General features: G+C 40.9%; 1 protein-coding gene and 1 pseudogene across 1 annotated transcript; one reads left to right on the top strand and one right to left on the bottom strand.

Annotated features, from left to right (window-relative positions):
- The window catches only part of LOC141510187 (dCTP pyrophosphatase 1 pseudogene), a 19921-nt pseudogene extending 3854 nt beyond the window's left edge, over positions 1 to 16067 (top strand).
- On the bottom strand, positions 1430 to 24158 carry LOC141510158 (uncharacterized). The gene is given in 6 exon segments (XM_074220179.1): positions 1430 to 4208; positions 4210 to 5759; positions 21015 to 21113; positions 22143 to 22269; positions 22801 to 22876; positions 24110 to 24158. Coding segments are annotated over 5 exon segments (1959 nt in total). The 5' UTR covers positions 22852 to 22876; positions 24110 to 24158; the 3' UTR covers positions 1430 to 4076.

The following is a 24158-nucleotide window of genomic DNA, read 5'->3' as shown; positions in this document are numbered from 1 at the left end:
CCTGGGTTCAGAATCCTGACTTTTGTCCATTGAGATTGTGAGGGGAAGTGGTGGCGGCAGTGGTAGTGACTGCATACTTCATATGGGTCAAGAGACTTGAATTCCCTATATTGGGCAAGATAGTATGTCTCCTTATCTTTGGGATCAATTCCCTGTTAGCTTATTCTGACTAGTTCCCTATCCCCACTAGTCTGCTGGGTAGAAGCAAGATATCCCATCAGAATATCAAACTCAACATGTTCAAAGAACTAATTTTCTCTCTAAACTCAGTTCTCAACACTTCCCTCCGACTTCAATGAGATCAGTATCCCTCTCACCCATCCCCCTTCTCCACTTGAAGGCATTTTGATATCTCTTCCTTTTATCTCCACATCCATCTGGACTCCATCTCCCAAGTCTCTTACATCTATCCCTTTCTCTCTACACTCACGAGGACAACCCTAGGTCATGCCCTCCTGTCCCCTAACTTGGATTGCTGCACATCACATAACTGTTGCCCCTACCTCCACTGTCCTCCCTTTCATCCTTCCCAATCCAATGTCCCAATACTTGGCAAATGTGACTAAATCAAAGGACTCATCACCAGGCTTGAGCATCTTTAGCCTAGATGCAGGAAAGAATAAAGTGCCATCTGAAATTTAAAGCTTTCCAATCTGCCCCAACCTCCACCTCTAGTCTTAATATTACGTTAATAGGCAGATAAAATTCCTCCTGCTAGTTAGGAGATTTGTTCCATTGCCTGTATTGGCTGCTGCCCAGGCTGCCACCCGTCTGGAATGCCTTGAGTTTCCTTCAAGTTTCGGCTTACGTGAACATCTGAAAAACTTTTCCCAAACCTCCTTCTCCTAAACTATCAATCACATGTTAACTTTTCTAAATAGGTATCAATCCCTGTGGAAATATTTATATAGTTATACACACACACACACACACACACACACACACACACACACACACACAGACATACAGCAGCATGGGACCTTGGCACAGGACTGCCCCGCATGGCGTACCCTCATCAATGAGGGGGCTGCGCTCTATGAGGAAGCAGAATGGAAGCAGCTCAGAGGAAATGTGACATATCTAAGTTTAGAGTCCCCACCCCAGGTAAGCCCAACCTGTGGTAGAGCATTCCAAGAACATATTGGTCTGATCAGTCATAGTTGGACACACGTCATTTGTCTCAATCACAGTGATGCCATTTTTGGTCTTCTTTGGCAACAAAGGACAAAAACCAACCTAATATCTATAGAGAAGGAGAGAGTGTTTTTCCAAAACATGATATTCAGCAAAAATAAGATTCAGAAAAATACCTGGAGAAAAAATGTCACCATAGTAAACAAAAGCAAACATACTTTTTAAAAATACTCTAGTTAAAGTAAATGTATACATTATTGAACAAAATGTAAATATTTAAGTTGCATTTAAGTACTTAAAATTTTTGTCTGTGCAACTGAATTTCTGTTTTGGTGATATTTTTTAACTAAATGTAGAATTTAAAAAAGGAAATGAACCAACTAAAATTCCCCCAAGTAAACATTTTTAAAAGCTTGTCGTTCAGGCGCTGTCTTGAGAAGAAGAGAAGAATCTACTTGTAAGCAGGCACTGTTCTGTGTACTTTACAAATCTTATCTCATGATCTTCACCACAGGCATGAAGGTTGGTGGTAATACAGTTGAGACTGAAACAGAGAGGAAGTGACTTGCCCAAGGTCACACCACTAGAAGGTGTCTGAGGCTGGATTTGAACCCCAGCTTTCCTGACTTCAGATCCAGTGCTCTAAATACTGTACCCCACAGCAGCCTAGATGAGACCAGCCCTCTTAGACAACTCTACTGACACCATCTATTATATATGTAAAGAACAAGATACAGTCCTTAATTTCTACAATAAGGCAGCTGCTGGTGCCAATTCCACTTTCCCAACTTCCTAGTATTCAACAAGGTTTTGTAACTTTAAAATTTTTTAATGTTTTTATCAATTGCTTTTATTTCTCACTGTCCTTTCCTAATGGTCCATCCCTCCCACCCAAAGAACCAGCTGTTGTAAAATCCATCTAAGCAAAAACAAAGGTCTATTTATTACTGCGTTTCTTAGTTTAAAATAGAAATAAGGGCAGATTTTCCTGTCAAAGGCTTTAATACTATAGACCTTGTTATTTGCTTTTTATTGTTTTTGGCATTAATGAATATATTACAGTAGCCTCTTTGGTCATATTTTATTTAACATTTCTGTATCAATATTCATGACTCAAACAGGTCACTCATAAAACTCATGAGGGTAGCAAATTGAACAAGAAAAGAGTCCTACAATTTGTTATTTATAAGAAACACCTAAAATATAAAGATTCAAATGGAGTTAAAATGAGTAGGTATGTTCAGTGTCTCAGCAGATTAAAAAATACAGAAGTAGTGATCATGAACAAAGTTAAAGCAGCAATTAAAACAGATATGGTTAAGAAATAACTGCAGAAATATGCACAGTAATACCACAGAGCATGAAACAATGTCAATATTAATTATATATTACTTAATAGCATAGCATTTAAGAAAGAGGCAGAAAAACAATAATCATTGAAGACCAAGTTAGACTTGGGAGTTGGGAGGCATTGAGGGTTAGGGGTCAGGTTAGGATTAGAAGAAAAGCTTAAAAAAAAAACAAAGTTAGGATCTAAAGAGAATATTTAAAAATTAGGCATGAAAGCATTGTTGATTATTGAGTAGGATCAAAAAGAGTACTTTTTCTCAGTCTTACAAAAATTCATTACACATACACAGTGACAAAAAGAACTCAAAATCTGAACGGCAAATTTTTAAAGATCCATTATATAATTAATAAGGGAATTCTAAATAAAGTATTCTGACTTCAATAATCTAAAACAAATGAATGAGTGGATCAAAGACGACTGATAGAAACAGACATTATACCGAAGAAAACGGTGAAAAGACACAATATACTTTAAAACTGATGGGATGATGCCAAGATGGTCCTTAGAGGGAACAGCAATTAAATATATGTATAGATAAAGATATGTCTACATCAGAAAGAGAGAAAATGAGATTATTAAATGAATTGCGCATGCAACTAAACTAGAACAACATTCATCCATCTTTAGTGATCGCCTACCAATTGCCAGGCACTATGCTAGGCACTAGGGGCACAAAATCAAGAACAAAACCATCCTGTTTTCAAAGAGCTTCCATTCTATTAGGGAGATACCATTTATATAAACGAGTATATACAAAATAGAGAAGGTCCATGGGAAAGTGAGCGCGCATCTGTAAATAAGGGTATCAGGAAAGGCATTTCTGAAGGAAGTCAAGTCTCCTACAAGGCAGAGACCAGGGCAAGGAGAAGCGCCTTCTGGGAGGAGGAGAAAGGCACAAAGAAAGGAGAGAGACGAGTTGTGGGCAATGGGCAGAGGGCCAGATGATTGAGAAGACAAGCCAGAGAAGCTTAACAGTGGAACCTAGGGGCAACAGAAAGCCAGTGGGGATCATTGATAAGGGAAGTGACTCAGACTTGGGAAAAATCACAAAGTAAAAATCTCTACATGAAATAAAAAAGGTTGAAAACAGAATAAACAAAACTGGAAATAAAAATAATGATTGAGATAATAAATAATACATTTTTTTTGCAAGGCAAATGGGGTTAAGTGGCTTGCCCAAGGTCACACAGCTAGGGAATTATTAAGTGTCTGAGGCTGCAAATTTGATCTCAAAAGCAAAAACTGAATAAATCAAAAACTCCTAAGGTGGGTCATTGAGGGGAGGTGAGGAGGGTGGATAGGTACACATATAAGTGAATTCTATCATATATTTAAAGAACAATTAAAATTTATATTACATAAATTATTTACAAAAATGAAAATAGAGGCATCTTACCAAAAACCTGCTGAGATAAAAATGGTCCTGAGACCCAAATCAAGAGAGACAAGGCAGAGAAAACAACAGCTCTGTATGAAACAGAAGCCATGTTATTTCATCCCCACTGATGGTTCACATCATGGAATCCCTGATGTTTGATGAGGGATAGAGTATTTAAAAGTTCTTCCCAAGATCATGACATTCAGAAAGCTTCTAATTCAGATGAATTATTTGATGCTTTCCCAAATTCATTACTTTGATGTTTTCTCCATGATGAATTCTCTGATGTTCATTAAGGGGTTTTATCCAAATGAAAGCTTTCCTACATTCATTGCACTCAAAAGAGTTTCTCTCTGGTGTGAATTATCTGGTGCTGGTTCCGGCTTCCCCTTTGGCTGAAAGCTTTTCCACATTCGTTACATTCAAAGGGTTTTTCTCCCGTATGAATTCTCTGGTGTACATTAAGGTTTCCCCTGTGGTTGAAGGTTTTTCCACATTCATTACATGCAAAGGGTTTTACTCCAGTATGGATTCTTTGATGTGCATTGAGGTCTCCTCTCTGGCTGAAAGCTTTCCCACATTCATTGCATTCAAAAGTTTTTTCTCCAGTATGAATGCTCTGATGTCGATTAAGGTTTCTTCTGTGGTTGAAGGCTTTCCCACATTCAGTGCATGCAAAGGGTTTTTCTCCAGTGTGACTTCTGTGATGCTGAGTAAGGCATAAGGCATTTCGGAAGGCCTTCCCACAGAGATTACATTCAAAGGGCTTCTCTCCTGTATGGATTCTTTTGTGTTCACTAAGGTTCCCCCTCTGTCTGAAGGCTTTCCCACATTCAGTGCATTTAAATGGTTTCTCTCCAGTATGGATTCTCTTATGATATATAAGATATCCCCTCTGCCTGAAGGCTTTCCCACATTCACCACATTCAAAGGGCTTCTCTCCTGTGTGAATTCTCTGGTGCTGATTAAGGCTCCCCCGGAGATTGAAGGCTTTCCCACATTCAGTGCATTCAAAGGGTTTCTCTCCAGTATGGATTCTTTGATGGGCATTCAGGTCTCTTCTCTGGGTGAAGGCTTTCCCACAGTCATTACATTCAAAGGGTTTCTCTCCAGTATGAATGCTCTGATGTCGGTTAAGGTTTCCCTTGTGATTGAAGGCTTTCCCACATTCATTGCATTTATAGGGTTTCTTTCCATTATGCTTTCTCTGATGCTGCGTAAGATGTGATCTTTGGGTGAAGGCTTTCCCACATTCATTACATTCATGTGGTTTCTCTCCAGTATGAATTCTCTGATGCGCATTCAGGTTTCTCCTCTGGCTAAAGGTATCCCCACATTCAATACACTCAAAAGGTTTCTCTCCAGTATGAACTCTCAGATGTTTGTTAAGGTTTCCCCTGTGGCTGAAGGTTTTCCCACATTCTTTACATACATATGATTGGTCACCAGGGTGTACCGTATAGAATTCAATAAGATTTGAATGGTAACTTAAGGGCTTCCTGCATTTATTGTGCTTAGAAAAGTTCTTCCCTAAGGATGTTGCATTATGATTCCTTAGGTCTGAAAACTGGGTGAAGAGCTTACCTTGGTCAACTGCTGTAGGCAGGGCTTCTTGTGGGACAAAGAACGGGCCCAGACTGAAACTTTCCCCAAATATTTTACAGTCATGGCTGTTCCCCTTAGAAGATTCTCTGTCAGAAACTGTTACTTGTCTGGACTGTTTCTCCCCCAGGTCCTTTGGTTTCTCTAACCTGACATCAAATTCCCAAGCTTCTTCTAGCTTGAAATCCCAGGGACCATCCTTGATGAATTCCTTCTTAGAAGAGAGCCCTGTGCAATCACCCAGAGGTGCTGCCGAGTCCTTGGTTTCACACCTAATCTCCAAACTAAGTGAATCTGAAAGAAACAAAAAAGCATCGATCGATACTCATGGCCCTCGGAACTGGGAAAAAGGAGGCTGTTTCAAAATATGCTGTAGATTTTTGTTTCCTCCATCAAGGAGGATGATGAGCAACCTAGAAAATGACTTGGGCAAGCTTACTTCACCTACTTAGGAAAAGGGAGGTTGACTAATAGAAGACAGACCAGTTATTGCCAGAGCACTTGGGAAAAGTGTTTAACATTCATTAAGGCTGAGCTACACCACTCAAAATACACAAGAAATACTAGTGAATAGCCCAAGGATGAATCATAAATAAAAATACAGTTCCTTTATTAAGCAGAGAAATAGGAGTTTGTGGGGTGGCTAGGTGGCACAGTGAATAGAGCACCAGCCTTGGAGTCAGGAGTACCTGGGTTCAAATCTGGCCTCAGACACTTAATAAAGCCGTGTGGCCTTGGGCAAGCCACTTAACCTTGAAAAATCTAAAAAAAAAGAAAAAAGAAATAGGAGTTTGTCCTTCAGGATTACTAAATATTTTCTGCTGTTCTTTTTAAAAAAAATTTTCCTATGGTGTTTGAGGTATTTCAAGGTCTGAACCCATAACTTTTCTGGAAAAGAGAACCTCTTCGCAAGAAGCTTCCTCTGTCCATGTAGATAGGCTGTTCTGTACCTTATCATCTTAGAAAGGTGGCTCTTACTAATATGAATATATTTTAATACTAAATTTCTCCTTTAGGAATATATTGATATATTTTAGATCCAACTTTTCATTTTAATCTAGTTCTTTGCCAAGTGTAGTCTCTGATGATGGTGGATCACTTAAGTTTGGGAGTTCGGAGGTGTAGTAGAGCCAAGACACATAAGGTGTCCACTAAGTTCAGGATGATTATGATGAATTGGACTGGAAAACTACCATCAGTACTATGCTGGTAAATGTTTAACAACCGGTTCTCTGGGGAAGAAAAAAATATATGCAGAGCATGATTCTAAGCCTAATATACATTATTAAAATTTTTCCCATTACTTTTCTCAAGTCAAGACAATTAACAAGACCATCAAGCCCTGATCTGTAGCATTTGCTAATTTCTGACCTATAAATGTTCAAGAAAATTTAATAATCATGACTAAGAGTGTTAAGTGCTGGCTTCATCATGGAGTATGGCAAGGTAATTCAAAAGAATAAAATGGAGGATGCTAAAACATGATTTTTAAGAGTATATAGGGTGGGGTGGCTAGGTGGTGTAGTGGACAGAGCACTGGCTTTGGAGTCAGGAGGACCTGAGTTCAATTTCGGCCTCAGACACTTAATAATTACCTTAGCTGTGTGGCCTTGCACAAGCTACTTAACCCCATTGCCTTGCAAAATCTTAAAAAAAAAAAGAGTATATAGGGGCAGCTAAGTGGTACAGTAGATAGAGCGCTGGCCCTAGAGTCAGGAAGACCTGATTTCAAATCTGGCCTCAGACTCTTAATAATTACCTACCTGTGTAACCTTGGGCAAATCACTTAACCCCACTGCCTTGCAAAAGTAATGAAATAAAAAAGAATATATATTTGCATGACTAAAACATTTTATTTTTCTTGTCTTCTCAATAGCTAAGGGTATCTTTACAGATGAGGAACCGAGGTAGATAGGGTTAAATGATTCGCAGAGTTGCACAGTTCAAATCTAGCCTCACTTATTAGCTATGTGACTCTGAGCATTTAACACTGGTTGCCCCAGTTTCCTCATCTGAAAAATGAGCTGGAGAAGGAAATAGCAAACCACTCCAGCATCTCTGTCAAGAAAACCCCAAATGAGTTGGACATATCTAAAACAAATGAACAACAGCAACAAAGGAGACCTTGAGGTCTTGCTATTTAGAATATTTTAGATAAATAGTGTTACATTTTAGGAAAGCCTTCTTTCTGCATCTACTGGTGGCTTTCTGTGTAAATGCTTAATTATTTCAAGGACTTTCTTAACATTGGACTATCCTGTCATCTTTGCTATAAATTCAATTATAGTGAAATATTACTTAAATGCTCTCTACAAATAACCATGGGAATATTTTATGGAATTGAAAAAAAGAATAACAAAATTCACTTGGCAAAACAAAGGTCTAAAATCTTATGAGAAAGAATGAAAAAAGTTCAGATGAAATGAACCACAAACTTCCTCCTAAGTTTCAAACTGTACTGCAAAGTAGGTGTCATTCAAAGTATAAAATAAAAAACCCAGAAAAGCAGAGCCAGAATGAACCAGAAATAGTTGCCTGATGTATAAGTCTAGGAAGAAAGTATCTGAAGGAAGTACCATCTTATACTAAATTCCCCCCAAAAAAGATGAAAATGGAGTTGGGGAATAAATTCTTGCCTTAGTTAATCACCCATTCCATCCCCTACTGATCTCATGGCCATCCTACATCAACTAGTACCTCCACAATGGATCTGAGGCCTGGACCTCCCCGGCTGGGTCCTCTGACAATCTATGAATCCACCCACCTTTGGAACTCTCAAATTGGGGCCTAACCCAGTTGACTGTATATTGTATATAAATAAATTAGCCAACTTCAACTTCTCTAGCTACTGTCTGATCCTGGACACCACTGTTTCAGCTTCCTATCCCATCCCACTATCTACTCAGACCATCTTGAACATCTGCTCTTTTTCATTCATTAATTCATATAAAAAGTCACAAGGGGGCAGCTAAGTGGGCAGTTGATAGAATACTGGCCCTGAAGTCAGGAAGACTTGAGGTCAAATAATCCACCTCACACACTTAAGTCATTTAACCCCACTACCAAGGCAAAAACCAAAAAAAAAAAAAAAAAGATAAAAAAAAGTACACAACAATGGAAAGAAATCTCTTTCCTAATATTTGAGTAAAAATTCTTGACCAAACAAGGGATAGAGGTAAACAGAAAAGACAAAGGAGATATTCTGATCACACAAAATCAGAATGTTAACAGAAATGACACCAACACTAACTACAATAGAAGAATTTTATCTAGAAGTTAAAATCAATTGTTTTACAAGGAGTCCAAAAGAGCTCAGAATACATCCTAGACAGCAAGTATCTGGCTTCCGTGCTAAACAAGAGTTGGCTACAAAAGGAAGCAACAGAGTAGACTCTAAAATCTTACCAAGGATGATGATGGATTATTAGCTGTATTGATAATGATATACTAATAAAACAATGAGAAGTAATGGAGTTTGAACTAGCCTAAAGAAATCTTGTTCCTAGATCCAGGTAAGCAATATAATCAAAGATGAGAACAAAGACTTCTTTTATTTTTAGGTTTTTTTTTTTTTTGCAAGGCAAACAGGGTTAAGTGGCTTGTCCAAGGCCACACAGCTAGGTAATTAATAAGTGTCTGAGCCCGGATTTGAACCCAGGTACTCCTGAATCCAAGTCTGGTGTTTTATCCACTACTGCCACCTAGCCGCCCCGAGAACAAAGACTTCTAACAAATAGAAGAAAAATTTCCCAAGAATTATTACAGCATCAAGAATCGAGGGACCACCACTCAGGGGCCCGAATATCAGATTTCAGACGTAATCACAGGGAAAAAAATAAATTGTACCAAAGAGAAAAAAGCCTTTTCAAGAGGAAAAAAAAAGCCAGACTGGATCCAATCCAGTCCAGTAGAAAATAAATGGAGACACCCTGGATTTATGTATGTGCATACACAGAATCATACATACTCACAATGAAGAGATACAATGAACTGTAGCTTTGATTGACCCTCACTTTTCCTGGTTATTGATCCAAAAACAGTGGCCTTGGGATTACAAGGTGCTGCCTTATGAGTTTTCCCATCAAGTTATTTTCCATCCCTATGTAAAGGTCATCCCAGATCCCTTGGAGGAAGAATGGTCCTATTGGAGGTAAAACCTAGCACACTCATCAAAAGAATCTGCCCCTGTGAGAGGGGAGATCCCCTGGGGATGTGAGGTCTGTCTAGCTCCCAAATGACCAAGCTCCTGGAGATCTGGGACCATGCCCTTGAGTTTAGCCTGATCGTCCAAACTGATGGACTGAGCTGACAAAGAGAGGAGAGCAGGAAAATACCAAGCTTCCCACCAACAGCAGAGGGCCAGTTCTTCAGGAAAAATATTCTGCCCATGTTGCTGGAGGACAATGAGGCCTGGAAAGCCACAGCCTTAAAAGCCTAAAACCCACCCTGTCTTGCTTCTCCTTCTGCCTGCCCAACCTGCTTCATCTGCCCAGACCTGAGTCCTCTCCTCTTTCTACACACTCTCATTGGTTCACTTTCTCAGTTTCTGTTGGGATAGGATAGTCATCCTAAGCAGTTGACTCCGAGCTGTGGACCTCAGCTTAGTCCTGAGAACCAGCTCTCCTGTGGACATGCTGACTTGGATGTCCACCCTCCCCTCTCCCTTCCTTTCCACATCTCCTGAATCCAGCCCCCTTCTCAAAAGACATGAGTCATCCTCTCGATCAGGACCTAATGTCCTCTGGTCTCAATAACGGCCTCTTCCCTTCCCAACAATCCTCTACACATCAGGTGAAGAGCTTTTCCTGAAGCACTACTAGGATCACATCATGTCCCTGTTCAAGAACCCTGGGGGCTCCCTGGTGCCTCCATGCCAGTCTTCCCATCACATATGCTTTCTTACTATTCCTCACACATGACATTACAGCATGGATATCTATGACCTGGCCTGTGCTCCTATCTCTGAGGAGCCCTAGCCCTTTGCTGATTCCCTCAGCCACCAATGCTCAAGGCCAGTGCAAATAGTGCCACAAGCCCAAAGTGGGCAGGCATCAGGAAGACCCTGAGTTCCAAACCAGCCTTAGCCACTTCCTAGCTTGGCGACTCTGGACTGGTCACTTCCTCTCTGTCTCCTTCAGTCTCCCCAACTATAAAAACAGGGATCATAAGCAATCTGACTCTGCAAACCCTAAAGCACTCTAGAAATATTCCCCACTACTACTATAGAGATGATAATAATGAATGCTTTAGCTCCAAACCACTTTGAATTTATTGTGTACACATGTCTATATGTCTCCAAGAAAATAGAAGAGGCTGGACGCTAGGGGCTGCCTCATGTTTGTCTTTAAGCCATTTGCCAGGATGTAGAAAGCCGTTGAAATATGCAGAGGCCCCCTGACCATTTATCCTCAGATAGTATAGTGCTTCAGCTCCTATTTGGGCATGGGGTGGCCCAAATGGGCACAATTCTGGGACCGCTTTTTGGTCCACTTCCACTGTTACAAGAACGGAACTTTTAGAAACACAAATCAGAACAGAAAAGGGCAAGGAAGAAATAGAGAAAATAAGCAGTCAAGATGGTGCTCTAATCACTCTACTTGTATCTATGATGGATTTATAAAAACTTGGGAGACACAACAACAAACAATTCACTGTGGGAAAAAAAAAGCTCTAGAGCTGACTAGTAGAGCATAATTGAGAGAGCTGCTATCTTCACTAGGAATATCCTCCATTAAGGAAATCATCCATCTGAGGAACCAGAAGTAGCTTTGATAACAGGAGGGTGTGAGAGAGATGAAAAAAACCAATGTTTCTATATCTCATACTAATCAAGTCCCAAAGATTTGATTAGTCTTTACTAATCAATTTACTAATCTTTACTAATCTTTACTGGGATTCCTTTGATTCCTAAACTCTGATCTATAATTTTGGCAGAATAAAATGAAGAATTAAATAATCAGAAATAATGCCACAAAGAGAAAGAGAGGCATAGGACAAGAGAGATATAGAATAATAACTATTGGAGATGAACAGATTGGGGAGAGAGTTTTGAGGATGGGAGAGCCATGGACATGTTTATAGGAAGTAGGGAAGGAATCAGGAAGACAGAGATTGAAGAGAAGTGACAGTGTTGGGAAAAATAGAAAAGAATGAGATGGAATGGGGCCACCTTGTCATGTGAGAAGGATGAAGGTCTGGATAATGGCAGAGGATATCTGTGTGACATGAAGTAAGTGAGGAAGAATAAAATGCTCCTTTTTATAGCCTGTGTGTGAGATGTCAAAGTTTCCTAAGATTCTTTAAAAGACATAACAAGGGGCGACTAGGTGGCACATTGGATAAAGCACGGGCCCTTGGAGTCAGGAGTACCTGGGTTCAAATCTGGCCTCAGACACTTAATAATTACCTAGCTGTGTGGCCTTGGGTAAGCCACTTAACCCTGTTTGCCTTGCAAAAAACAAAAAAAAAAGACATAACAAAGGAAGGTTGGGAGGTACTTTTCATACTTAGAGTGAGGCAGTGGATTCTTTATTTTTTTTTTGGTTTGTTTGTTTGTTTTTAGGATTTTGCAAGGCAATGGGGTTAAGTGGCTTGCCCAAGGCCACACAGCTACATAATTATTAAGTGTCTGAGGCCAGACTCCAGGGCCTGGGCTCTATACACTTGCCACCTAACCACCCCAAGGCAGTGAATTCTTAACCAAACAAGGGGAGAGTTTCTTTGCCCACAGTCCATTTGAAAGGTTTTGTCTCTTTTAAAATTAGATGAAGTTTGCAAAAGAATGTCTGTGACAATATACATAGATAATTTCATCACATGACACTGAAAAGTGTTTGTAAAAAGTAAACTAGGGCCTCTCAAAAAAGAAGAGCAAACATTTGGGGGGAAAATTGCTGCATGAAATTCCTCTGATTAGGGCCTTCTAGCTTATCCTAATAAGTTTTATATAAACATTAGTTACCATTATTATTAATTAATTAATTAGTTATTATTATTATTGTTATTATAGATAAGGAAGTACCACAAACACGTAAGACCAAGAGTTGTCCTCAATGGATAAGAAAGAGACCAAAAAAAGACATGAATAGATGGTTCTCAAATAACCACATGGGGAGACTTCTGGGACAGAGCCTGGATGGTGGCGTGAAGCTAACATGCTCTCGGAGATTTTCCTTTCCAAAGATAAATGAAGTCTCTGAATTGACATTCAAATCCCACTAAGAATAAGAGAAGATCCCAAGAAGTTTTCAATGGTAGATATCGTGGAGGATCTCCAGTGAAGGTCTATCTCTGGAGGAAAGGAGAAGTAAAGCCCAGGAGGTAGAAGAGTAATGGAAGGTTTTTAGCCACAATATAGTTTAGATCCCAACAGCTTGACAACAGCAGAGGTCCCGGCACCTAGAAAGTAAGCCAGCACGGAGGATCTCAACCCTAAACAAAGTCTGAACCTGGGAACACTGGGCAAAAGTCAGGACCAGGTTGGAAACAAACCACTGCTAAGCCTAGAACCTGGAAGTAAACCTCTGCAAAAGCAAGGCCTGGACTGCATATGCAACATCTTGGCCAGTGACAAGCCAGGGATCAGACCCCAGCCCCAGCCAAAAAAAAAAAAAAAAAAGCTTGGATATATACTACCTATACCCCAGGAACCGAGCTGAAACAACAAAGATGAGCAGAAAAGCTAAAAGAGTGTTCACAATAGAAAACTACTTTGCAGATAGAGATTATGATAATAATGCCATGTCAGAAGAAATAGTGAAAAATCACTCACAGGGGAAATCTCAAAATAGTCTGTGAATTGGCTTCAAATTCAAAAGTTCATGGAAGAGCTTAAAAAAGAGTTTAAAAACCAAAGAGAGGAAAGAAAAATGGAAAAAAGAAATGAGCATCATTCAGGAAAATTATGAAAAATTGGCCAGAGAATTCAACATCTTTCAAAAGGAAACACAAAAGGTAACTGAAGAAAATAAAAGCCTAAAAATTAGAATTGAACAACTAGAAACCAATGACTCAATGAGACTACAAGATTCCAACAAACAAAATAAAAAGATTGAAAAAATTAAAGAAAACAAGGTTTCCTAAAAGTACCTTTTAGGAAAAACAAGCAAACAAGTAAGAAAAACAAACAAAAACAAACCTGGAAAATGGAGCCTGGAGAGATAATCTACAAATCATAGGCCTACCAGGAAAGCCTAGATCAAAAAGATCCTAGAAAACATCATGCAGGAAATTATAAGGGAAAACTGCCCAAATCTGCTAGAACAAGAAGACAAAATAACCATTGTAAAAATACATACCCCAAGATTAAAAACTCCAAGGGCTCTTATAGCCAAATTCCAGAGCTCTCAAATATAGGAGAAAATATTGCAACCAGTAAAAAAGGAAACAATTTGAATACAAAGGAAACAAAATCAGACATAAAGGACCTATTAGCCTCAACACTGAAGGACCAGTGGACCTGGAATATCATATATCATAAGGTAAAGGAATTACAACCAAGAATTTACTACCCTGCAAAATACAGCATATACTGTCAGGAGTTCAGTGAAATAGAGGACTTTCAGAAATTCCTGACACAAGGACCAGAACTGACCAGAGAATTCAACCACCAAATACACAACTCAAGAGATGCATAAAAAGGTAAATGAAAAGAGGAAGGAAAAAAACCAAACCAAACAAATGTTAGTCAAAACCATCAAATTGTATACAATCCTAAGAGGGAAGAAAAACTCTTGAGAATTTTACTTCTCTTAGGATAATTAAAGGATTGAATATAATTGAAGAGATTGGACTGAGAGGATATGTATGGATATAGTTGGGTCTTGGAAGAGGTCCAAACTGACATCACTTATGAGACAAAAAGCCCAGATGAAAAGCAGGAGTGTTAATTCTAAACTTAAGTGTCTTGGTATCCTTTGACCCACTTCAATTCTGCTGTGCTGATAAAGCTTGGCACTTTTTCTGAAGATGGCATCATAAACTGGGCAGTCCTGAGTCAATGTCTCCCATAACTAACAATCATTTGTAAAGTTCTCAAGTGAGACCTTCAGAACCTCCCAGTGTTTAAGAGTACTTTTAATTAAATCAGCATTTGACTTAATCCTTACTTCACTTAACAAGGGGTTAAACCCTGCATGGGGAGAGGGTCAAGTGTTGGAGAAAATGGGCTTGGGGGGAGAGTTACAAATAAGTTAATGAAATGATATGGCTTTGGATGATACTTTGGCTCATGAGAATTGCGTGTCTTTGGAGGGTACTTGAAAAGGGGGTAATATAATTTGATGTTATTCAAGACTCTTGAAAAGTATAATTCTAATGAGACAGATGAGGGGAGGCTACTTAGGGACTTTGAGGCAATGCTGCTTATTAAACAATCAAGAAATCAATCAATCTGTGATGGTACTTTGATAACAATTTGAGCTTATTGAGCAGTTAATCAAGTCATGATTGCTGATACCTGATTAATAGTACCTGAATTATAAATAACACCAGGTGAAGAGGCACAAAGATTTATAATTTTAGAGGGAAAGAAGGGAGGGTGTGAACACTGAATAAATTCTATTCACTAACTCTGCAGGGCCATGCCAGGGGGCAGCAACCCCAAAGGTGCAGCAGCAGCAGGAGCAGCTGTGTTGGGGGTGGGGGGCGGGTTAGCTTCAACCCAGAGACCATGCTGGAGTACATCTGACATCTCCAGAACAAGACTGGGACCAGTTCCATAAACCAAGGAATCTCCTCCTGGCTCTCGTTGGGGAAGTGGGAGAGTTGGTGGAACTCTTTCAGTGGAAGTCTGATGGTGGACCTGGACCTCTGTCCTGGTCTGAAGCAGAACGAGGGGCATTAGGAGAGGAGTTTAGTGATGTCCTTATCTACCTGGTAGCCTTGGCATCATCATGCCATATTGACTTGCCACAGGCTGTGCTGGCCAAGATGGAGACCAACCAGCACCACTACCCATGGTTCTTCCTGCAAGTACATAGAGTTGCCCCATGAAGACATACCAAAGACTGAAAGCCTTGACCCTAACCTCAGGAATCTCAGAATGTGCACCTGTCAACAAGGGAGGGGAAGGGACCAATTAAAGAACAGGACCTTTGGACAAGGACAGGAGTATGGGCTGGACTGTAGTTCCTGGACTGGAACTGCAACTGGAGTTCATGGGACTAACTCTAGCAACGCTGTTGAGGGACAACCTGGAATGGGAACCCACTGGGCAAAACAGGGACACAAAAGCCTTCTCAAATCCTCCTTTAGTTGTGTTACTAGATCCTAGAAATGTAAATTCTACACCCTCCTAAATCCTACTAGAAGAGGGTCCTGAGTAGGCCATATGAATGGAGGATGTCTTCTCAGGTTGTCATTTTTTCCTTCAATAAAATGGCTTGTGATAAAAAGAAAAAAATTCTATTCACTAGATTTGGCCCAGAGGGAATAAGATATATTCCCACTTGGGTTTAAAAATCTATCCCACTCTACAGAGAAGGGGGGGCAGGGGAAGAGAAAGATGAAGGAAGAAGGATCTGATAAAAGGGATTGTGAAGGTATAAGTGAAATTAAAATGAAAATTAAATTTTAAAAGAAAAGTTAAAAGGGAAGGGGTGAGAAGGAATAAGAGGTAAGGAAAAGGAAAAATTTTAAGGGGGAAAGATAGCATAGAGAGAAATACAGAATTAGTAATCTTAACTATAAAAAGGAAGCAGATAGTAGAAGGGATTAAAAACCAGAATCCTACAATATGCTGCTTATAAGAAACACATTTGAAGTAGAGAGATACACACAAGATAAAGGTAGAAAGCATGGCACAATAGAAGTAAAAATTCAGGGTTGGTCATCCTGATCTCAGATAAAACAAAAACAAAAATAGATCTCATTAAAATGGATAAGGAAGGAAACTACCTCATCTTAAAAGGCACCATAGGTAATGAAGCTATATCATTATTAAACATGTATGCAACTAGTGGCACAGCATCCAAATTCCTAGAGGAAAAATTGACTGAATTACAAGGAGACATAGACAGTAAAACTTAATGGGGGACCTCAACCTCCCTCTCTCAGAACCAGATAAATCTAACCACAAAATAAGAAGGAAATTAAGAAGGTGAATAAAATCTTAGAAAACTTAGATATGATAGACCTCTGGAGAAAATTTAATGGGGATAGAAAAGAATATACCTTTTTCTCACCTATACAAAATTGACCATGTACTAGAGCATAAAAACCTCATAATCAAATACAGAAAGGCAGAAATAATAAATTATATACATCTCAGACCATGATGCAATAAAAATTATATGTAATAAAGGGTCCCAGAAAGAGAAATTAAAAAACTAATTAGAAACTAAATAACTTAATTTTAAATAATGAATGGGTCAAACAACATATCATAGAAATAATAATTATACCCAAGAAAATGATAAAGATGAGACATTATACCAAAATTTATGGGATGCAGCCAAGGCAGTTATGAGGGGAAACTTTATATCTCTAAATGCTTATTATATGAATAAAATAGAAAAAAGAGATCAATGAATTGGTTATGCAATTAAAAAACTAGAAAAAGAATAAAGATTCCCAATTAAATACCAAATTCAAAATTCTAGAAATCAAGGGAGAGATTAATAAAATTAAAAGCAAGAAAACCATTGATCTAATAAATAAAACTAAGAGTTGGTTTTACGAAAAAGCCAAAAAAATGGATAAACCTTTGGTTAATCTGATTAAAAAAAAAAGACAAAACAACCAAATTACCATATCAAAAATGAAAAGGGTAAACTAACCAACAATGAGGAGGAAATTCAAGAGATAATTCAGAGCTACTTTGCCCAACTGTATGCCAGTAAATCTGATAACCTGAATGAAATGGATGAATATTTACAAAAATATAAACTGTCCAGATTAACAGAAGAGAAAATAACATACTTAACCCCATTCCAGAAAAAGAAATTGAAGAAACCATCAATAAAACTCCCTAAGAAAAAAATCTCCAGGTCCAAATGGATTTACAAGTGAATTTTATCAAATATTTAAGGAATAATTAATTCCTATCCTACATAAACTATTTAAAAAATAAGAGAAGAAAGAGTTCTACTGAGGCGGCTAGGTGGCATTAGTGGATAAAGCACCGGCTCTGGAGTCAGGTGTCCGGTCTCGGACACTTAATAATTACCTAACTGTGCGGCCTTGGGCAAGGCACTTAACCCAGGTTGCCTTGCAAAAACCTAAGGAAAAAAAAAAGGAGTTCTACTAAATTCCTTTTATGACACAACAAACATGGTACTGATACCTAAACCAGGAAGAACCAAAACCAATGAAGAACACCAATCTCCCTAATGAATATTGATGCAAAAATGCTAAATAAAATTTTAGCAATGAGATTATAGCAAGTTATATAGCAAAACCAACAGAAAACATGATTATCTCAATAGATGCTGAAAAAGTCATTGAAAAAATTCAACATCCATTCCTATTAAAAATACTAGAAAGTTTAGGAATAAATGGGGTTTTCCTTAAAATAGTAAAAAAAAAACAAACTAAAACCATCAATATTCTATGTAATGGTGATAAACTCAGAGCATTTCCAATAAGATCAAGGATGAAAAAAGGATGCCCATTTTCATAATTACTATTCAATATAGTTTTAGAAATGTTAGCTCTAGCAATAAGAGATTAAAACAAAAATTGAAGAAATCAGAATTGGCAATGAGGAAGCCAAAGTTTTCACTCTTTGCAGATGATATGATGATATACCTAGAGAACCTGAGTAAATCATCTTAAAAACTCCTTGAAATAATTAACAAATTCAGCAAAGTAACAGGATATAAAATAAACTCACATAAATCATCATTTCTATATATGAACAACAATGCCCAAGAGCAAGAGATAGAAAGAGAAATTCCATTTAAAGTAACTGTAGACAACATTTAAAGACTGGGAAATCTACCTCCCAAGACAAATCCAGAAACTATATGAACACAATTATAAAGCACATCTCACCCAAATAAAGTCAGATCTAAATAAATGGAAAAATGTCAATTGCTAATGGTTAGGTAGAACAAATATAATAAAAATTATAATTCTACCCAAATTAAATTACTTATTCAGTGCCATACAATTAAATTAACAAATTACTGTTTTACTGAACTAAAAAAAAATAGTAATAAAATTGATCTGGAGTAACAAAAGGTCAAGAATAGCAAGGGAATTGAAGGGGGAAAAATGTAAAGGAAAGTGGCCTAGATCTACCAGATCTAAAATTATACTATAAAGCGACAGTCATCAAAACTGGCTGGTACTGGTTAAGAAACAGAGTCATAGATCAGTGGATAGGTTCAAAAGAAACAACAGTAAAGGACAACAGTAATCTACTCTTTGACAAACCCAAAGACATTAGCTTCTGGGATAAGAATTCACTGATAAAAACTGTTGGGTAAACTGGAAAATAGTGTGGCAGAATCTAGGCATAAACTCACATCTCACACCTTATACCAAAATAAGGTCCAAATGGGTACAGAATTTAGACATAAAGAGTGACACCAAAGATAAATTAATAGACCAAGAAATACTCTTATCAGATCTTTGGAAAGCATAAAAATTTATGACCAAACAAGAATTAAAGCACATTATAAACTGCAAAATGAATGATTTTGATTATATTAAATTAAAAAGGGTTTGCACTAATAAAATCAACACTGCCAAAATCAGAAGAAAAGCAGAAAGCTGGGAAACAATCTTCACAACCAGGGGTTCTGATAAAGGTTTCATTTCTAAAATATATAGAGAATTGCATCAAATTTATAAGGTTGCAAGTCATTCTCCAATTAATAAATGATCAAAGGATATGAATAAACAGTTTTCAAATGAAATTAAAGCTATATATATAATCATATGAAAAAATGCTCCAAATCATTATTGATTAGAAAAAGGCAAAATACAACAACCATGAAGTATCATCTCACACCTATCAGATTAAGATGAGAAAAAAAGGAAAATAATCAGTGTTGGAGAGGTTATGGGAAGATTGGGACATTAGCTGGTGGAATTGTGAACGAATCCAGCTTTCTGGAGAGCAATATGGAACTATGCCCAAAGGGCAACCAAACTGTTCATACCCTTTGACACAGGGCAGTGAGTCTGGAAGGGTACCAACACTGTCCCATTTCTGCATGGAGTCACTCCTTGGTTCAACCATTTGGAATTTCATCAGGGCCCTGTTCTCTTCTGGCTCCCATGGCTTCAGTCTCTGAATGAATTCTCCCAGATCTAGGTGCCTGGCCTTAGTTAGCTTATCAACTTGTCTCCTGGTTATTACAAGCATCTCAGAACCTAGCTGTCCAAAGCTAAACTCACCATCTTCCCTACAAAGCCCTCCCCTCCTCAATACAGTCCAGGTACTTGTCCAAGGCACCACTAATCCCAGGCATGGAGGCCTCCTACCAGGGTGGCACCCCCTCTCCTCACCTTCCTTCCCCCACCTTGGTTGACATTTCTACCCTCATCACTCTCTCCTCTAGGATCCCTCCTTCTACCTTTTCAGTCTTCTTACACTTGACTCCCCCTCCATGTTCTTGAAGATCCAGCTCCCTCCATCTCCCACCTCCAGGCTTTTGCCCTGGCTCTCTCTCTTACCTGGAATGCTCTCCCTCTTCATCTCTGCCTCTGGTAATCCTGGCTTCCTTTCCATCCCTCTGAGTTGCCGGTCTTTCTCTTTTGTCAACATATATCTGGAATGGACTTGGTACTTTAGGTATCATCTCCCCTATCAGGATAGGGGCCCCTTAAGACTGCCTTGCTACAGGACACCCCTCATAAATACTCTATGACTGGCTGAAGAAGCATCAGTATAAGCAGTTCACCTGCTAGCCCTGAGGATCCTGTTAAGGCACTCCCCTCCCCCATCCTCCCCAAAAGGTCAAGGACACAAGGATACAAGGATGAAACAACGAGTTCCATCAAGACCAAATTTTTCATAGCAACACTTTTTTGGTGGCAGCAAAGTGGGTGCCCATCAATTACAGAATGGCCCAAGGAATGGTGGGACATGAAATAAATGGAATATGAGTGGATGAATAGAAGGCACCCGTGGGAAGCCATGGGTGATCTGCTATAAGATGAAGCAAAGACATGGATGTCATTGTGACTTAGCCTGGCCCTGGCGTCAGCATGGGGAAGGGGAGGGGAAAACAGACATTCCCTTTCAGAAGAGGCTGGCTTTTACTAGACTTAGTTTCCCCTTTCTATGTTACAAAGGAAGGCTCATTGTGAGCTGAGTATAACGACAAATGATTGTGATGTTAAAACAAAGACTTTTATTTTTTATAAAATGATTATATTATTCCAATGTGTATATTATTAATGTTATTCTATGACTATAACTATTATGTTTAATAATCTTACTAATAAGTTTTTAAAATTCTAAATTTAAAAAAATGCCTAATGAATTGAATTTGATTAGGAAGCTCCAAACTTTCCCTGTAGACCTTCAGCCCTATGATACTTGCCATCTGCCTGCTGCGCATTCCTAAAGGTCCTGGGGTCCCACTCCTCACTCACCTGGGAAAAGGTCTCCTGGGAATTCTCCTTTGAGCATCCATGGTGCCCCTCCCCTTTCCAAATGAGAGAGTACATCTGGTTTAGGAACTGGAAGCCCTGCTGAAAGGAGAGAAATGGGACAGTGTTGGTACCCTTCCAGACTCACTGCCCTGGATCCCAGGGGGTCTTTTCCTAGGCTAATAGCAACCTCTCTCGTGAATCACTGAAGATAAGATCAGGGGAGATAGGAAACAGACCCCCTCTGAGAGCAGGCACAGCAGAAGATGAAAACTCCTTGGTCCCCAGATTGATCTCAGGACCCCAGGAGCAATGACTGCCTTCTCTAGGACTGTGGTCACTTCCTAATATCTCTGCACTTTTGGATCCTCTCTTCTCTAGTTCTAACAACACCCCCATGTCCCTCCCCCAATTCCTGGGGCCTCCTCATTTTAATACAGTCAGCAAATCTGGGTTGCAAGGGTCAGAGCAGGACCTGGTCGAAGCCCACAGCCTCAGTTCTTGGAGTTTTCTTTGTTTGGTTGATTTTGTTCCATTTCAGTCATTTCCCAATATTTTGCCCAAACCTCACCCCAAAATAGTGCTCCAAGGGAGGGAAGATAGGAAAATCAATCAGATACTAGTCCACCCCGGATTGCACTGCCATACACTGAGGAGGAAAGACCCCGAACCTGTACAAGGGCGTTCTCTAGGTCTCAGGAAGTGGATCCAAGGGACAAGCACAGAGTGAGTTTGGACTCCAAGGAAGATGTAATGTGGGGGGCAGCTAGGTGGCACGGTGAATAGAGCACTGGCCCTGGAGTCAGGAAGACCTGAGTTCAAATTTGACCTCAGACACTTAATAATTACCTAGCTGTGTGACCCTGGGCAAGTCATTTAACCCCATTACCTTAAAAAGGAAGATGTAATGTGGGGGGAAAAAATCAAGAACCTCCTCTCCAATGTGAGGAAGGAAAAGGGGAAGCAGCTTGGAGGCAGAACAAGGAAGCCATGTTTCATTGGACAGAATTGAGACCCTCAGAAATCAGAAATATTGATTCTTGGACCTAAAGAGTGTGGGTGAAGCTATGAGGACAACACCCTCAGGGAGCCATGGCCAGGGACCTTGAGTAACACCCAGGCCAGCCTTACCCACGAAGACGAGGTTCTCATAGTTCTCTAGCATCACATCCCAGTAGAGATCCCTCTGGGAAGCATCCAGCTCCTGCCACTCCTCCTGGGTAAAGTTCACCGCCACATCTTTGAAGGTCACTGATTCCTGCAGTGAGGGAAAGAGAGGGACGGGCCTCTTGGGGACAGACTGGCAGCCACCTGCCTCCAAATCCAGTTGAGTCACCAAAGAAAACCTCCTAATTTCACATGTAATTCATAGGAAGCACATAAGTCATACAAGTGCGGTAGTAGTGGGCAGCAAGGTGGAGCTGCAGTGGATGGAGCAGAGACCCTGGAGGCAAGAGGACCTGAATTCATGTCTGGTCTCAGGCATTTCCTTGCTGAGTGACCCTGAGCAAGTCACTTCACCTGGTTTTCCTCAGTTTCTTCCTCTGTAAACTAAGCTTGAGAAGGAAACGGGCAACAATGCCAAGAAAACCACAAATGGGCTCATAAAGAGTCAGACACAACTAAACCACAACAACTACCTACAAGCAACTATCAAAGAGAGTTTTTAGCCAAAAATTAAACTATCTCAGCCCTTAAGGACTAGACACTTTCCAGGGGTCCAGGGCACACTGACATAGCAATGGATAAAACTTCACACAAAACCCCAAGGGAGGCTTGGTCCACTCACCTGGCGCCTGGGCAGCTGGCGCCCAGAAGGTCTTCTCTGCTCTTCCTCCATGATCAACTCTTGGGCGAGGGGCAGCCTGGAGGACAAATGGCTGTGGGAGAAGGGCCCAGGAGCAAAGCAGGGGCTCCCCTAATCTGGCTGGGGCTCTCCCTAGGCCTCCTCCAAGTCAGGCTTGTAGCTGAGGCTCCCCTGCAGATCACCACACAGAAATTCACACATACACACACAGAATGACTGAATCTGGCCCTGCCCACTCAAGGTCAACGAACAGCACCAAGGGTCATGGAACACCCACCCAGGGACAAAGTTCCAGTGGGAGAGATAGGGAACCCAAGGATTGGGAGCACCAATTGAGAAGAGCAGCCATGGCTAAAGGACCTGGCGACAGAAGGGAGGGAGAAAGGAAGGGAGGAGGAGGAGGGAGGGAGTTGATAGTGGGATCAAGGGAGCCCAAGTCTAAGCCTAGAAGGAGCCTGAGAGGCCTTGGAGTCCTCCTCCTGTGACAGACAAGGATCCAGGGAAGCTCCCGGGACTTATACCAGGGCACTAAGGTGGATTCGGAAGTGGGACAGGAACCCAGGGTCTGGATCAAGTCGAGCTGGCTTTTGATTTTTTCCTCCTGAGCCTTTTGGTTTAAGTGGCAGAAGGGGGAGGGGAGGGTAACCCAACTTAAAGCCCCCAAAGCAGGGGGCAGCTGGTGCCTGGCACATGCTGGCGCGGGGGGTGGCCTGTTCCTGCCATACCCCCGAGCTCTCCTTTCTCCTGGCAGGGGGCCTTCTTTCCCGTTTCTGGCATTCTACCTCTCCCAGCCCCTCTATGCCCGAGGGAATGGGCACGGGAAGCAGCAGTTCTAACCTTGGCCTCCCCATGTGTGGCAGAGGGCTCCCTGGCACCCTCGGCTAGCCTCAACCTCCCCGGCGGGCCGGGCGCAGGGGTGGGAGTCGCCCCGTCGAGGCTCAGTTTAGGAGGCTCGGGGGCCCCGGGGTTGTGAGCACAGGCTCCGGCTGCCCTTGGCAGGCAGCAGGCGCCCCCGGCAGATACATTGTTGCCACCTGGGCCACACTGACAGCTACATTGTTGCCACCTCGGCGCCCCAGCCCAGCTTCAGGCCCAGGAGCTGGGGCGGCCCCGGGCCCCCCCTCCCCCGGGCACTGGGGGGCCTCGGGGACCCCCGGAGGAGGAGGCGGGGCAAGGAGGGAGCCTGCGCCCCGGCTCGGGGTGCCCCCATCCCCGCGGGAGCGGGCCCGGGGCCTCCCCTCCTGCCCCCAGGGCCGGGCACCCGTCCCTCTCGGAGCCTCGGTGTCCTCACCTGGGAAGACCAGAGCAGCTCCGGCCGCTTCCGCCTCCGGGGCCCGGAG

This window comes from Macrotis lagotis, chromosome 1, assembly GCF_037893015.1.
Source record: "Macrotis lagotis isolate mMagLag1 chromosome 1, bilby.v1.9.chrom.fasta, whole genome shotgun sequence".
In the NCBI taxonomy this organism is placed as follows: domain Eukaryota; kingdom Metazoa; phylum Chordata; class Mammalia; order Peramelemorphia; family Peramelidae; genus Macrotis; species Macrotis lagotis.
Note: the sequence above shows the minus strand (reverse complement) of the source record. Positions and strands in the feature narration are given on the sequence as shown.